The 17,911-nt window shown below is 40.8% G+C and overlaps 1 protein-coding gene across 2 annotated transcripts in view; it reads left to right on the top strand.

The window, feature by feature from the left end:
• The window catches only part of EXT2 (exostosin glycosyltransferase 2), a 137,614-nt gene that overhangs the window by 101,538 nt on the left and 18,165 nt on the right, over positions 1 to 17,911 (top strand). For both annotated transcript variants that reach the window (XM_074372142.1, XM_074372143.1), the window contains exon 10: positions 1,870 to 2,036. In XM_074372142.1, the coding sequence (XP_074228243.1) occupies positions 1,870 to 2,036 (167 nt within the window). The remainder of the gene's footprint in view (positions 1 to 1,869; positions 2,037 to 17,911) is intronic.

The following is a 17,911-nucleotide window of genomic DNA, read 5'->3' as shown; positions in this document are numbered from 1 at the left end:
ATAAGGATTTGGAGATTTATGACAGGGATTTATTTTTATCTATCTGGCAGGGGGAATGGGAATGGGAAGCAAACAAGAAAAAGGATGACTGCTGGAGAACCTTATTTAACTTCATTGTTTTGTTCCAGATTTAGAGAAACATGTGATTTTCAAGCTGCAATAGATGGTGCAAGTCCTACTTGGCCTTTGATACTAAACAGCTTCAGATTCAAATACTAGCTTATCATTTATTTGCCAGCCAACTTACTTAACCTCTCTGAGCCTTGTAAATCCCATTTTGTAAATAACTTCTGTCCCATAGGGTTGTCATGCCCCATAGGATTGAATGACATTACATCTGTGAAGTGTTGCTTAATGAAAGTCTCCTTCTCTGTCTCTGCTTATTCTTACCCTGAGAGGAAGGGACTTGCCTACGAACCCCGTGGATGATGCCAAGTTAGATCTCTGGTCTCTCAGTCCCATGTCCGTCCAGTTATTCCAAAGATACTTGCTGACTATGTAATTCTGGGCCAGGAATGGAACTACAATTAACTATAGATTTATTATTGATTAAAAGGCAGTGACCCATAGCATCACTTCCTTGGTCTCCAGTTTAGTCCTTTTCCAAACATGCTTCTTTTGGAGTTGGCCACTTTTTGGGGCTCTGGGCTTTTTTTAGACTCTGGGCTTGTTTAGAACAGTGAATATCTTCCTTAATTACAAGGCCTCTCGCTTGCACAGGCCTCTTCCAAGATCCTTGGAACATCCCAATGCTTTGTTATATGGTAAATTATGCAGAAATAAGATATTTTATCTGCAGCCTGTTAGGACAGGCTTTTTCCCTCCCGGTTTTTCCTCTGTCCTACTTCTCCTTAAGTATGGTGACTTTGGAGTGGCCTCAGGCATTTTTGGGCCTCAAGACGCACAAAAACTCGATCTTCCCACAATTCCGCGATGGGCTTTTGGAAGCAGAACGATTCCTTTTCTACTCTCATTTGACAAATCATGCGTGAAGAGCAAACTGCCCTCTCTGTAAAGAAGCCTGAGTTCTGCGGACATGGGTCCTGTACCGAAGAAGTATTAATTTCATGCTCTGCTAAATGCAACATTTTAAAATAAGGAACCTGAGGTTGGATTGCTTCAATCATTTCAAAGTAGAATGGGGAAAAATGTAAAGCAAGTCATGAGCTGGTGTTTCTTGTATACCAGAAAATCCCACGTAATTGGACCTAGACATTTGATATCTACTTTGTAAATTGGTCCTGATGAGAAACCAAACCCAGTGAGTCGAAGAGTGGGGCCGTCGAGGGGGTGAAGTGCTAAGTTAGGAAAGCTAAAGTCATTCAGGGCCACAGTCTTGTCGGGGGTGGGTTTGGAGGCACTGGCAGCTGTGGGTGATGGCGTGGTGGAGGTGGGTACCTGGGGACGGACGTCTTCATCTTCAGCACGTGTACTTCCCAGCAGAGCTTCAGCAGGTTTGGGGCTGGGGTGCACCTACCTGAAAGGATTTTGCATAAGTGGTAGAGTCCTGATGTTCAAGCCATGGGCCTGAGAATGAAGCAGTCCTCTTGTCATTGTGACTGTCATCAAGTCATTATGCTCCTCTGTCTCTCAGTTGTGAGTTGAAGCCAATTTGTGGATTCTGGTTCAGACAGTATTGAGAATTGTTAGTGTTGTAAGGATGTAGAGAGGATAGAAATATGGATAATATAAAATATTATAAAAATGCATTTGTAAGAACTTCCCCTTGAACAGCTGTATGTGTGGATTTAATGAGAGCCATGGGTGTAGGTTGATTCTTCCATCTCATTTGTGATACAATGCCTTCACCAGTTTCTCTCCTCACAAAAGTTACACGAGTAATAAATGCCTTATTTTTTCTTTTTCCAGATTCTCTCTGGCCCAAAATCCGAGTTCCGCTGAAAGTTGTGAGAACAGCTGAAAACAAGCTGAGTAACCGTTTCTTCCCGTATGATGAAATCCAGACAGAGGCCGTCCTGGCCATTGACGACGACATCATCATGCTGACGTCGGACGAGCTGCAGTTCGGCTACGAGGTAGGGAGGCTTCAGGCGGCACGTTCACACGCCTGCCGTTTACGGCCTGTTACCGCTTGCCTTTCCCAGTAAAGAGGATTATGTTTCCTTCTCTGAAGTCATGATTTCTAAATCCTGCTAGAGTCCAAAAGCCGTGCCCAGGAGTGTGGGTTATGAAGCTGTTTTTTTAAAACTTTGGGGAAACCCTATTCCACAGTGACAACTGTGCCCTCCATCAGTTTGGGGAACTCCCAAGGAGAGTCCCAGGGGACATTTTCAAAAGCGCGTCCATAGCGTTTAACAAGCACTTAATTGATGTCTCCTTGAATAGCACTTCCCCGGCTCAAGCAGCTGGCCACGGCAACAATGAAAACATCAATACGCGAAGAAGCTGGCGACACTGACAAACAGAAAGCAGACCCTGCTGATGGCTTTCTTTCTGAGTTTTAAGTGGAGAGGCTGGTTGCCTGTCTTTGGGGAGAAACACTGTCTACCACCGTTCATTCAATGCGGCTGATGGATTAGGCTGGGTTCAAGGGTTAAGTATGGAGACCAGGAAAGGTCTCCCCGGGGGAAAGTGCCAGAGCCGAGGCCTGGTGAAAAGCAATAGGAATTGATGAGCCTGTCAGGGAGGATGTACCCGAGATGCATGATGGCGACAGGCAGAGGCCTGCGGCTGCAGGGGGATAACAGTGGTATCAAGGCCCAAGCAAAACAGAGTGTGGAAATCAATTAGCTACAGCCGCACAGGGGAAAGTGGGGAAATTTGTCCTCTGTAGTCATCCTGCCTTTGGGAGAGAGGTAACCATCTTCTTTAGCTGACTCAGGATTCGTTCAATTTAAGGTTCTAAGAAATCATGACATTTTATTTAATGAAGCCATATTTGGTACATGTATTTTTTATAAAAATTTATCTTCTAACCCTTAAATTAAAGTGGATTTTAAGGGGAAGAAATAGAAATTCCCCTACCACCACCACCACCACAAATTAAAAGTGCAAGTTTTCCTAGGTTTTTAATATAATATATATATTTATACATCAACTTGAGTGTAGAAGAAATTATTGTGAAGTTGGCTGATATGTGATACCCTGGTCCATATATCGATACTGGTCAGTAAAAGGCATGAGAGTAGCTAATAAAACATACACTCATCTTTCTGGATTTATTTCTATTCATAGAAATGTCTTTTATATCATCACATCTAGAGTGTTGGATGATTTTTAGCATATTATCATTCCCATTTTTTAAAACAAATTACCTACTTATTTCTGTAACCAACTCATGGCAAAAGACTAGTTTTTTTCTGCCAGTGTTTTCACTCTCCGTTGCATGTAATGGTTTCAAACTATACCTATGTGTTTATTTTTGTGGTAAAAGGGAACATTCTGAATGATGTGGTCAAGATAGAGTGCTGCCTCTTTGATACTTTCAATTGATCTAAATGAAGTCTAATAACAGAAAGGTAGACTAGATGAATTCTTTTCAACTTTGGGTTGAAACCTTGAGATTTCATGACTGTTAAAACCTGGGATCTGTTTCAACCTTGAATTTGTTTCAAGCAAAAGAAAAAAATGTGTTGATGAGAGGAAGTGCAAAACCCAGAGGGAATGAGCTTGAATCTTCACCTCTTTCCTCTGATGCCCTGTGTTTATTCCACATTACCTCTAGGGAAGTAATTGCACATCAGAGGAGCAGGGAGGCAGGGAATCATCTCCATCAATGGGAATCTTTTCCAGATGCTGTGGAAGGGACAACTTTCCTAACTACCGTCGTATGCACCTTACTATGTTCCTGTCAATTTACAGGGTGTTTACATACATTACTTATGATCTGTTCCCAAACCTGCAAGGCAGTTATTGTTTTTCTCATTCCTTACTGAGGCTAAGCAAGGTTACATAACTTGCCTACATTCACACAGCTAAATAAGTGGAGGAGTTGGGATTTAAATCCGAGTCTGTGTGACTCTGTACTGTCTCCCCTGAGGATTTTACCCTGTCAGAGGCTACTGGTCCTCAGAACCATCACCATATCACTCATCCACCGCTAAATCACTTTGATGCTAAGAAAAACAAATGCATTTCTCAGGCATCTCTACCACTGGTGCTTTAAGGCAACTTTGTGAAGTTATTTCTTGCATAGTAATTAATATTATGAACAAAGTTAGGATGGCTCTGGGCCCAAATTTCTACTCTGTCACCATGCACAACTTATTTAATATCTCTTGGTTGTAGTTTATTCTTCAATAAAATGGCACAAACAACACGTACTTCGTTGGGTCATCGTGTCCCTTAGGTAAGATAGTGTAGTGCCACCAGCTGGACAGTGCTCAGTAAGTGCACGTTCTGGGTGGTGGGCAGCGTGCTCTGCACTTTACGAGATGCCACTGCTCCCACAACTACTGCTGATTCCACTGGTGATTCCACTGCGATTCGTGAGGAAGGTTGGCTGTTGTTTTCATCACTCAAAAGGGACACTTCTCTTCTGAAGAGGGTACCTGGTTTTGTGTTGAGTCGGAAGACAGAAGATGATGGTGCTCCTAAAATTATGTTTTTTATGCCAAAGTTGAGGATTATGTTCATGCAGGCTTGACCGATTATGTTCATGCAGGCTTGACCGATTAAGTGAATAAACAAATCAGTTAACATAAATGTGTGTCTTGGGGAGTTACGTTGGAACCCAGAGCTGCTGGTTTGTCACAGTTGTCACGGTGTATGAAGATTAGATCTATCTTGATTGCTGTTCACCCTTCAGCACTCAGCTCAAACAGTTGCTAACTCAAAGAAGCTTTCAGAGTCTCCAGATTGGAGCACTCTGCCTCTTTGTAAGCACACAATTAACTGTGAAGTGTGTTGTTTAGTGTCTGCTTTTCTTCTAGAATGTAAGCCCCGTAAGGCCAAGAACCATGTCTTGCTGTCTTGCTGTCTTGCTGATTGCCGTATCCTCTGTGCCTAACCCAGTTCAGTCCATTCAGCAGTTACTCAGTAATATTTGATGGCTGAATAAATCACGACTACCAGCATGCGTGTTTTCACATAGGAGACAGGTTACTCTGGCCTGCATGCCTTTCTGCTTTACTGGGGTTCATAATCTGAATACAGACATTGTAGAAAACAGTTTGAGTTCAGAATGTTAAACGTCAGTCTACCATGTGCCCCTTCCATTCTCCCATGGAGATCTACCCTAGAGAAATAGGAGCATATGGATACACAAACACTTGTACACTAAGACAGGTATTTGTATTTGTGCTTGTCGCTTTTATTTGTAATAGTCAAAAACTGGAGGAAAAAAATGTGTCAAAAGTTGAGTGAATAAACTAATTGTGGTATATCCATACAATAGATTACTACTCAGTAATAAGTAAATGAGCTATTGATACATACAACAACATGGATGTATTTAAAAATAGATATGCCAAGTGAGTGAAGCAAGATGAAATAGATAACATAGTTTATGATTCATTTATAGAAAATACAAACTAATCTCTAGCGATCGAAAGATCAGTGGTTGCCTGGAAAAGGGGTGGGGGAGGGTCAAGGGGCAGGAGGGGAGAATAACAAAGGAGCACAAAAAACTTTTAGGGGAAATGGATATGTTCACTATCTTAATTGGGATGATGGTTTTAGTGGTGTGTACAAATGTCAAACACCAAATTATACACTTTAAATAGGTTCAGTTTATCTTATGTTGACTGTATTTCCAAAAAGCTGTAAAAAAAATGTATTTATACTCTTGGAATAGCATAAAAAATGAAGTGCTTGAAAAATGTAATGAAATGTGTGCCAGATAAGTTCATTGAAAACTACAAAACATTGCTGAGAGAAATTGAAGAATAACATCATAAATGGAAAGATGTATCATACATCTGGATTCAAAGACTCACTATTATTAAGGTGTAAGTTCTCCCCCAAACTGATATATAGATTCAAAGCAGGCCTGGTCAAAATCCCAGAAGGCTTTTAAAAAATTGAAATTGACAAACTAGTTCTAAAATTGAAATGGAAACACAATGGACCTGAAAAAGCCAAAGTAATTTTGAGGAAGAAGGATAAAATTGTGGACTGCCTTATTTTAAGACTTTTATAAATCTACACTAATGGAGACATTGTGGTATTGGTGTAAACTTAGGCATATAGACCAATGAAATAGAATAAAGAGTCCAGAAATAGACCACACATATGTAGTCAATCAGTTTTCGATAAAAGAGCCAAGTCACTTCAATAGAGATGGGACAAGATTTTCACTAAATATTACTGGAGCAATTTGATATCCATATGCAATTCAGAATGGATCCTAGTCTTAAATGCAGGAACTAAAATGATAAAACTTCTTAAAGAAAATAATGGAGAAAATCCTAGTGTACCTGAGCTAAGCAGTGATTTTTTTTTTTAAATAGGAGACGAATAGCAAGATTTATAAAAGAAAGCAAAATGGATAAGTTGGACTTCATCAAAATTAACACTTTAAAAAGACACTTCTGAGAAAATAAAAAGGCAGGTCATAGATGGGAAAAAATATTTTCAAAATATATAACAATGTCTCACATTTCTATAATAAGAAAACAAGTCAGTTAAAGATGTGCAAAAGATTTAAGCGATTACTTTAAAAAAGAAGATACAGAGATGTAAACTAACATGAAAACACTCTCCACTTCATAGGCATTACGGCAATTCTAAAGTAAAAAGCGCAATGAGTTACCACTGTATACCCACGAGAATGACTAAGGACTAATGGCTGCTACGTTCTTGCTTCTGCTGGTTGGTCAGGGGCCCACAGTTGGTATTTACGACTTTCTTCTTATGCTGCCCACCCCACTGCCCTCTGTCTCAGCCAGCACTCTTGCATGTTCATTTCAGACCCAGCTTCTTTAATGGCTCTAGTGCTACTCAGACTTTCTGTTTCTTCTTGTGTTAGTTTTGGTAAGTTGTGTTTTTCAGGGGATCTGTTCATTTCATCTAAATTGTAAAATACATTGCTTTAAATCGTCTGTAATATTATCTTACTGTTTAAAGTCTATAGGATTTGGAATGATGTGCTCTTTTTCATTCCTGATATTGATGATTTTTGTTTTTTCTTGATCAGCCTTGTTAGAGGTATATCAATGTCATAATCTTTGCAAAGAGTCAACTTTTGATTTTGTTGATTTTTCTTTAGTGTATATTTATTTTGTATTTCATTAAATATTCTTTTCTTGATTAATTTCTTCCCTGACTTTGTTGAGTTTAAGTTGCTGTTACTTTTCTAACCTTTTGATTTGATAACTTAGATCATTGATCTCAATATTTTTCTAATATATGCACTTAAAGCTGTAGAGTTTTCCTTAATTACTACTTTAGGTACCTTCTCAAGTTTTGATTTGTCTTATTTTTATTATCCTTAAATTTAAAATATTTTCTAATATCTATTGTAATGTCTTCTTTGACCTATAGTTATATAAAAGTATAGTGCTTACTTTTGTCAGTTTTTAAGGTTATCTTTTTCTTTTTGATTACTGATTTGATTCCACTGTGGTCAGAAAATATATTCCATATGATTTCATTATGTTGTAATTTATTGAGACTGTATGGCTCAGTAAAAGGTCTTTTTAGTAAATGTTCCATGTGCCTCTAGAAAGGTATGATCTTACTAGTTCGGTTATGTAAGGTTAGTTACACTGATATTTTTAATATAACCAAAACATCACCTTGCTTGTTCTTCTCTAAAATAGACATCTTCATTTCTGGTTTGGTTTTGTGTATGTGTGTGTATGGCCTTTATCATTTCTATAGTTTTTAAATGCATTATCCTAGTTCAAATAAAAAATGGTTTAAATACAGTATGTAATATGTGAGAATCAAAGAGAAACCATGCAGCAGACCTTTCTTATTGTGGCTCCAAAGAATTTTTAGAGAAAACCGGAGAGACAGAGGCATCTCCCCATGTGGGAATTTTTCAGAAAGGGGCAGCCAGCAGTCCTCCAATGTCTAAGGTGATTTTTCTGGTCCTGCCTGGAGTCAGAAGAATAGACCGAATGACTTCCTAAAATCCCTCCGGTGTAACAAATCTAAGGCATCAGAAGGCAGGCAAGTGTGTAAGGTGTGGTTGCATGTGGAAAAGTGTCAAAGTTCTCTGCATAAAAGTCCTTCTCTTTCCTGTGAAGCCCAGAGAGGCTGCATGTGTGAGGATCCAGGGATATTCGGAGGGGATGGCCAGTAGCGTGTTAGGCGTGGGAGGGAGGGCACAGCAGTTGCCTTCGCTGGAGGAGAATGTGGTGACCCGAGGCCTGTTTTGATCATGGTTCTGCTGACACCTCTTCTGAGGCCTGACACGTAGGCTCAGGCACCAGAGTCCCAGCATGTGTTTCACAGACAAGAGGGCATTTTAAGGTGGTGCTTTTATAAGAGGATTGAAAGCATTGCCTTACAGAGATCGTTTTAAAGTAACAGGCTCCATGGCTTGCTTAAGGGACATCGTACACATAGGGAATGTTAATACTGGGTACTGGGGTCCACAAACAAGGCCGCTGCACTAGACGTGACCCACCCCAGCTTCCCTGCCCATCTGGCTGAGAGGATCCAAATCTCCACAAGCCTGTTAACCGTTCATAGCACCCCAGTCGGAAAGCTCTATTTTAAAGAAACCTGGTGGCAGAATTTGAAGGGACCTTAGAGATCATCCTGTCACTTCATGCTTTACTGCTGAGAGAACTGAGGTGTGAAGAGGTTAAGTTACTTCTCCAAGGTGTTAAGTGTACATTGAATATAACCCTTTGAGGGGCACTCTAGCAAGTTCTTGGGAACGAAAGGCCAGACCCTGTAGGAAAGCCTTTTTTTCTTCCAGTGTCTGTGACTTGAGCACAGACATTTGGATTTAAGACCTGATGCCTGAGTATCGTTATTTATTTAATTGGAAGAAAACACTGGGGTCATTTGCCTGTTTAAATGGGTCATATTCCCTGTTGGAAGGCAAAGAGCTTTGGGAAATGTTGCACTCCCTCTCCAGCCCCAAAATCAGGAGTGAAAGAATGATCTTCTCTGGCCTTGCGTGTTTCTGACTTGTTTGACAAGCTCTAGTGAGCTACCAGATGTGGAAATTCTTTTCAGCCTGGGATAATTTATTTATCTGTTTATGTATTTTACCAGGGAAGTATCTATTGATAGTTCTTGATACTCATTTGCAAGGAGCTCCTGGGGGAACAGTAGCAGTGTATAGTCTTACTTAAATATTTGATTTCCCCCACGACTCCCAAGTCTGTCTGCTTTTATTTCAGTCTTAAAAAGCTGGGAAATAAAATGCAACTTGTTCCTCCTCCCCTCCCCCGCCTTTTAAGAGAGGCAGTTTAAAACATGTGGCAGAAAATGAGCCATGCAGACTTGGCTGGATGTATGAACCCGTGAATTTATTTTTCCTTTCATACTTTGATCCTCATTTCCAACCATAAAAATTATTGGTAGCACTTAAGTGTTGAACATTTTTCACCTGAGAGATGTGAAACACTCTTGGCTAATAATGCTGGTTATAAAGTCAGTCCTTCGTGTGGGGATGGGAATTGACTCGGAGCGACTGTGTGGTGTTAGTGCACAAAACACTCATGCCTTCTTTTCACTGCCTGGGTGTCCCGCAGGTGGTGGCGACTAGTTAAACCTCGTGGGTGCTAATAAATTATGAGAATTTATTTGGATTATTTTGCTCACGATTCCCCAAGGTAATGACAAGTACATACTTGTGAAGAATCATGAGAAGACAGCAAAATAGTACGGAATACCCCACTTTTTTTTTTTCCACGAGAATGTAAAACCATCTCTGAGTGGGTTTTCCTGATGTAGGAAGCACCAAGAGGAAAGGCACCTATGTTAGAACAAGCAGGGGACGTGTGGTCACATGGAGGGGTCATCGCAGACTGATGTGACGAGGGCGGGACTTGTGTTCAGGTTGATATTGGAAGGAAGCTAGGTGGGCTTGGCCACATAGGGCTGGCTGATAGACAGGTTAAGAGGTCAGCTGAAATGCTGAAAGCAGTGAAGAGATAGTGTAGGTTTGTAAAGAGGTGTGTGGTCCAGGCAGTCAGATCACAGGATGAATTAAAGATGACAGACTGAAGACAGGGCAAGCCAGTAGATAATGGTAGTGGAAAATCTATAGACTTAATGTTAATCTGGATTGAAGAACCAAGGAGAAGGAAAAGACAGGCTTAGCCATAGCTCAGATTTAATTGGTGAGGGAGCCTGGCTACTTGGAGAATTCTGGAGCTGAGGCTCTATATAACAGTTACATTTTAAGCTGAATTAGTAAAGTTTACAGCTGTCTGTATATTCAGCCAGGGAGAGTGGGAGAGGTGATACACTGTGTGATTCTAAATAAACTATCCCACTCTTCCTCTTCTCACTGGGAGAGCAGAAGGATGGAAACCGCCTATCATAGAATCGGACTTCATAATAACCTCTTTTAAAAGCTAGTGGATAACTTTCTAAAGAAGGCTCTCTCTGTCCTTCTGTTTGTCCCTCTCTGAGCTGTCTGCCAGTGAAAGTGCCACAAGTACCTGGTCTTGGACGGGGTCTCAGGATTGTTTGTCATAAGCCTTGTGGTTATGATCCTTCTGCTAGGGAATTAACTGCTTTCTTCCCTAGACACAAGCCCCAGAGTCCTAAAACTGAAGCTGTGCTCAGGGTTGTTGGGAATCCGGGGAGGGTTTTCTTGCTGGTCACGGAACCATCTGTCTCACCCTGCCGTGCGTGGGCCCTACGGCAGGCTTATACCCTTTGCGTTCATCTAGGCCACCGAGAAACTGGGTTCTTACAGCCAAGAGTAATAAAAATGCAACGTTCCTAAAGCAGGGCCCCAAAATGCAAGAGGCATCCCTGTAGCAGAAAGCCTCTTTATTGGAAGTGTCTCAGCTTTCAGTGAGAACCAGTGCTGCAGACTTCCATTCCTTGACCTCTTGGGCCTTCATGTAGTCTGACCTAGTGGCTGCCTGGAGAGACTGGGAATTCAGGTGTTTCCTTCTCGTCTCTGGATGACGGACGGTTGCAGCATTGTGCCCTGGGGCCAGCAGTGGAGTCAGTCCCTGTGGCTGCTGGTGGACAGCAGGCACTGGGAGTCCCAGTGAGCCGGGCCCTTCTTGCACAAAACCAAACCTTGCCAGGGCAGTTCTGGGTCAGCATTTGTGCCGGGTCTGTGCTAAAGCTTTACAGTAGCTAGAACCCTTTTGCCAAAGCTGAGCTTTTTGAAAACCAAAAAATGTTTGGGACTTGCGGTGTGCCCTCTTCACTTAGTATCTGAAGAAGCTGATGGCTGGCAGCTCTTTTCGAGCCTGGCGTATTACATCTGAGCGAATGACAGTTCCCCTCTGAGTCCCTTTCCTGGCTGGCCACCATACACATCAGTATGGAAGGACGTCTGTCTATCTTTACCTCTGTGTTTTCACTTTTCTTAAGTACAGGAAGAGTTGCCTTTATTGAAACTTGTCTTCAGAAGAGGGAGTGGGCCAGACACTCATCCTGTGAGTGTCCCTGCCCATGAGGTATAGTCAGAGCACCCTCACAGGAGACATGCGCCAGGCTGTGGTCGGAGGGGAGTCCTTTCTAGAGAATTCCCACCTGGGGGTCGTCTCCACAGCGCTTCAGGCGCCCTGTTTTCAGCCTCTAGGAGGACTGACTCCTCTGTCGGATCTGTCCTTTCTCCAGCTTGCATTGATTTACTCCCCCAAGGCTCACGGGACCTGGGGGGAGAACGGTTCACTTGTGCCGCTGCTGAGCGGGGGCTGCTGAAAGCTGACCCCAGGCCGTAGGCCGGAGCCCACGGAGGTGCTGAGAGAAGCCGCAGTCAGGTTTGACCTCACAGAGCTTTTCTAAAGCACCCAGTCCCCATCGGAGAATAAGTCAAACAAATATTAAGGGAAGGAAATCGAATATGTCTGCTGAACATTGAAATAACATCTGACGGTTTAAAAAAGCACCCAGTTGGGAATTACAATACAGTGACACTTTTTCCTTCCCCACTGAGCGAATTAAAACAGCAAGCCCAGAACATGTTTGCCTAGCCATTCATGCAACAGCCAGGCGGGGACTCGGGCTCCCTGCCCCAAAGAGGAGGGCGTGTGCTGCCCGCTGGCACAGCCGACCCTGGATGGGCGTCTCGTCCTCACAGACTCCTATCCCACGGAAGTCCGGTGAGTTGGTTTTGCTCTTTTCTACAAGCGCTGATTTTGTGTCAGGCTCTGCTGGTGAGGAAAGAGCTCTCCTGATCTCTCCACTCCTAGCCCTGTGTCCCCGCCACGCCTCACCGTCTTTCCTGTCTGCAGCCCCGGCGGGCCCACCTGGCTCTGTAGGTTCCGGGCCTCCAGGACTAATGCTTAGAATGTGGGATAGTTATTTTTAAGAGGTGTTGGTACACTTGATGGTTTAAAGAATGCGTACTTCCCCTTCCCCTACTCAAAAGGAGATAACTACCATGATATTCCAGCCCTGAGAGGATCCATATGTTTGCAGGCAATTGTTCTAAAACCTTCCTGTTGTCTCTTAGGGATTGATTACAGGCTTTGGCCTCTCCAGGAATCCAGAGCTTCAGGATTTGGTTTATGATTTGGGGATAGGGGGAATTTGTCTTGCACGGGCTGCTTATCTGCCTTGATTTTGATAGAGATGCTTAAAAGAGGCGTGCGCGCAGGACTTGGCACCGGACCAGGGGAAATGAAAGCTGCGGCAGCATCCCAGCGCTGAGCTCCTCCAGCGGCTCTCAGGAGGGCAGCGCCTGCAGCTTTCCGAGCAGAACTCTGATGTGATTCCCAAATGTGAAGCCGCACCGTTCGTTGCCAGTCGTAAAACTGCACACACAATTGCGAGTTTGAGACAGTGGTTGGTGGTTGCTATTGCATTAGACATGGTGAGTCCCCATTTTGGACAAATAGAAAGAAAATTTTAAAGCATCAAAGTAGTCCCCTGCCCTTAGAAATGTCACAGCTGGGAGAATGAATCTCAAGAAAGCAAGGTGAACTATCAGTGTGGTATTAAATTATAGCTCACCTCTTAGATCCGATTTGTTTCTTGGTGCTCAAAAATTGGTGGGTAGGATTCACACTCTTCATGATTGCAGTATGTTTGCTACTGTCTCTTGGCTGATTTAGATCAAGAGTTGGCAACCATTAAAAATAAAATTTCTAGGTTCCCATCCAGTCGTTGGGTTGGATTGGAGGTATGAGGGGTGGGGCAGAGGTCCTGATCACATGATGACACTCTGCTCCTGGAAGGGGAAGGAAGGGGCTAACTTCTTACAACCCAGGCCACTAATTACATCCATGGCATAGATCTGGGGCTGGGTTGAAAAACTCCCCTTTAGTGCAGTCCATACAGACAGGATTGTGTCTGCCTGGTTTACTACTATATGCCTAGCACTCGACACATAGCAGGTGCTCAATACATGTTTATTGACTGGATGAGTGAACTTAATGTGATTGAACATTGACTTTCTTATATATAGTTTCTACGAGTGAAATTATTAGGAGTTTTTCAAAGTTAAATGATTCTGTACTTTATATTCAGAGGGAGAAATCTGGTCTCCTTGCTGGCCTGCTAAACAGAGAGCAAAGAGTAAACTTATACTAATTAACTGAAATTGAATCATGGACTTAAATGTAAAACAAAACTATGAAACTTTCGGAAAACAACTTAAGGAGAAAAATCTTCAGGATTTAGGGCTAGACAAAGAGAAGTGTGGTTCATAAAAGGAAAAACTGATAAATTGGACCTCATCAAAATTTAACACTTTTGCTCTGTGAAAGACTTTGTGAAGAGGATTAAAAGACAAGCTACAGACTAAGAGAAAATATTTGTGAATGACATATCCAACAAAGGACTAAGCCTCTAGAATTTACAAAGAACTCTCAGAATTCAACAGTAGAAGACAACCAGTTAGAAAATGGGCAAGGGACATGAGCAGTTATTTCACTGAAGAGGATATACAGATGGCAATCAGCACATGGAAAGATGTTTGACATTGTTAACCATTAAGAAAATGCAAATTAACACCATAATTATATATCACTATACACCTCTCAGAATGGCTAAAATAAAAAAAAAATAGTGACAAAAGCAAATGCTGGTGAAGAGGCAGAGAAACTGAATCTCTCTTCCATTACTGTTACGGAATGGTATAGCCACTCCAGAAAAACAGTTTTGGCAATTTCTTATAAAAGTAAACATGCAACTACCATATGACTCATCAGTTGCACACTTGGGCATTTATCCAGAGGCAGGAACATTTATGCCCACACAAAAATTTATACATGAATGTTTGTAGCAGCTTCATTTGTACTGCCAAAAATGAATCAGTCCAGATATCCTTCAGGGGGAGAATGATTAAACAAACTGTGGTACATCCACACCATGGAATACTACTCAGCAATGAAAAGGACCAAACTATTGATACACAGAACAACTTAGATGAGTGTCTGGGGAATTATGCTGTGTGAAAAATGCTAATCCCAAAAGGTTACCTACTGTATGATTCCACTGACTTATAGCCTTCTTGAAATTGCAAAATGGTAGAAATGGAGAACAGCAGTTGTCAGAGGGAACCTGGATGGGGAGGGTCTATAAAAAGTCAACATTAGGGACCCTTGTGGAGATGGAAATTCTCTGTATCTTGACTGTATCCATGTTGGTATCGTGTTGTCTTATCACAGTATAGTTTTGCAAGATGTTACCATTGGGGGAAACTGAGTAAAGAGCACAAAAGATCTCTCTGCATTATTTCTTAACAACTACTTTTGAATCTACAACTGTCCCAAAAAAAAATGTTTAATTTAAAAAATACTGAGAGCTCAGTAGGTATCTAAGAGTTGAATGAGTAGATGAATTAATAAATAGGAACACTCAAACCTCTCCATCCCTAAATTATGACTTCAGCTTGCTGTGGGATTGTCTTTCTAGAACTTGATATCAGGATTAATATTTTTAAGGTAGGTGGGACATCTTTGGATTTTTAAAGAAATGCTGTTGAGGGCATCATCTGTTTTGATAGTTTGGACTTTATTCTAGTTTTTGCCTTTTAGTGTAAGCTATCCCAATTGATTTTTGGGGGGAAATAAATGGGATATAAATAAGTGATTTAAAAGAGTTCTTCTACTTCTTTTTTTTTAACTTTTTATTGAAATATAGTCAGTTTACAATGTTGTGTCAGTTTCTGGTGTACAGCATAATGCTTCAGTCATACGTGAACATACGTATATTCATTTTCATATTCTTTTTCAACATAAGTTACTACAAGATATTGAATACAGTCCCCTGTGCAATACAGTATAAACTTGTTTATCTATTTTATATTTATTAGTTAGTATCTGCAAATCTTGAACTCCCAATTTATCCCTTCTCACCCCTTCCTCCTCTCCCCTGATAACTGTAAATTTGTTTTCTATGTCTGTGGGTCTGTTTCTGTTTTGTAAATAAGTTCATTTGTCTTTTTTTTTTTTTTAGATTCCACATATACATGATATCATATGGTATTTGTCTTTCTCTTTCTGGCTTACTTCACTTAGAATGACTATCTCCAGGTGTATCTGTGTTGCTGCAAGTGGCATTATTTTATTATTTTTTATGGCTGAGTAGTATTCCATTGTATAAATATACCACAACTTCTTTATCAAGTCATCTGTTGATGGACATTTAGGTTGTTTCCATGTCTTGGCTATTGTAAATAGTGCTGCTATGAACATTGGGGTGCATGTGTCTTTTTGAATTAAGGTTCCCTCTGGATATATGCCCAGGAGTGGGATTGCTGGATCATATGGTAAGTCTAGTTTTAATCTATTGAGGAATCTCCATACTGTTTTCCATAACTGCTGCACCAAACTATATTCCTACCAACAGTGTAGGAGGGTTCCCTTTTCTCCACACCCTCTCCAGCATTTACCCATTTGTGGACTTTTGAATAATGGCCATTCTGACTGGTGTGAGATGATTGTAGTTTTGATTTGCATTTATCTGATACTCAGCGATATTGAACATTTTTTTCACAAGCCTATTGCCCATTTGTATGTCTTCATTGGGGAATTGCTTGTTTAGGTCTTCTGCCCATTTTTGGATTGGGTTGTTTTTATTATTATTATTATTAACTTGTATGAGCTGTTTATATATTCTAGAAATTAAGCCCTTGTCAGTCTCATCTTTTGCAAATATTTTCTCCCATTCTGTAGGTTGTCTTTTTGTTTTGCTTATGGTTTCCTTTGCTGTGCAAAAGCTTATGAATTTAATTAGGTTGCATTTGTTTATTTTTGCTTTTATTTCTTTGGCCTGGGTAGACTGCCCTAGAAGAACATTGCTAAGATTTATGTCAGATAATGTTTTGCCTATGTTTTCTTCTGGGAGATTTATTGTGTCTTTTCTTATGTTTAACTCTTTAAGCCATTTTGAATTTATTTTTGTGTATGGTGTGAGGGAGTATTCTAACTTCATTGATTTACATGCAGCTGTCCAGTTTTCCCAACACCATTTGGTAAAGAGATTGTCTTTACTCCATTGTATGTTCTTGCCTCCTTTGTCAAAGATTAATTGACCAAAAGTTTGTGGGTTCATTTCTGGGCTCTCTATTCTGTTCCATTGATCCATATGTCTGTTTTTGTGCCAATATTGTGCTGTTCTGATTAACTCTGTGGTATTGTCTGAAGTCTGGGAGGGTTATTCTTTCAGCTTCATTCTTTTTCTTCAGTATTGCTTTGGGAATTCTGGGTCTTTTGTGATTCCATATAAATTTTAGGGTTATTTGTTCTAGTTCTGTGAAAAATGTCCTGGGTAATTTGATAGGGATCACATGAAATCTGTAGATTGCTTTGGGTAGTATGGCCATTTTAATAATATTAATTCTTCCAATCCAAGAACATGGGATATCTTTCCGTTTCTTTAAGTCATCTTTAATTTCTTTTGTGAATGTTTTGTAGTTCTCTGCGTATACATCTTTCACTTCCTTGGCCAGATTTACTCCTAAGTATTTTCTTTTTTTGGATGCTATCGTAAAAGGGATTGTTTCTTTATTTTCCTTTTCTGATGTTTCATTGTTAGTATAAAGAAATGCAACTGATTTCTGTATGTTAATTTTGTATCCTGCTACCTTGCCAAAGTCTTCTATTAGTTATAGTAGTTTTTGCATGGAGCCTTTAGGGTTTTCTACATATAGTATCATGTCATCCGCATATAATGACAATTTTACCTCTTCTCTTCCAATTTGGATCCCTTTTATTTCTTTTTCTTGTCTAATTGCTATGGCTGGGACTGCCAATACTGTATTGAATAGAAGTGTTGAGAGTGAGTGCATCCTTGTCTTGTTCCAGATTTTAGCAGGAAGGCTTTCAACTTTTCAGCATGGACTATTATGCTGGCTGTAGGTTCGTCATAAATAGTTTTTATTACGTTGAGATATGTTCCCTCTATACCCACTTTGGTTATATATTTTATCATAAATGGGTGTTGAATTTTAATGAATGTTTTTCTGCATCTGTTGATATGATCTTCTGTTGTCCTTTCTCTTGTTGATGTGGTATATCATGCTGATTGATTTCTGTATGTTGAACCATCCTTGTGTCCCTGGGATGAATCCAACTTGATCGTGGTGTATAATCTTTTTTATGTGTTATTGGATTCTGTTTGCTAATGTTTTGTTGAGCCTCTGCTTCTTGATTCTCCACCTGGTGATTATGGGATTTAAGCACACATATAGGACACTATGATGAATTAACTCATTAAAGAGTCATTTTGGAACCACATTTATGCTTTGAAGTCAGCCAGGATTGCAGTTTGTGGTCGATGCCATTTCCTCCCTTTGCACAGTTAGAAGAAAACAAATCTGGCCAGTTCTGCAATAGCATCCATGACTGCAAGTGATAGGAGTCACGGGGCAGTGACTTGAAGTAGGGAGAGTTACTTCCTCCCT

Source organism: Camelus bactrianus, chromosome 10 (genome assembly GCF_048773025.1).
Source record: "Camelus bactrianus isolate YW-2024 breed Bactrian camel chromosome 10, ASM4877302v1, whole genome shotgun sequence".
NCBI classification, from domain to species: domain Eukaryota; kingdom Metazoa; phylum Chordata; class Mammalia; order Artiodactyla; family Camelidae; genus Camelus; species Camelus bactrianus.
This window is presented reverse-complemented; position numbering and strand designations above follow the sequence as displayed.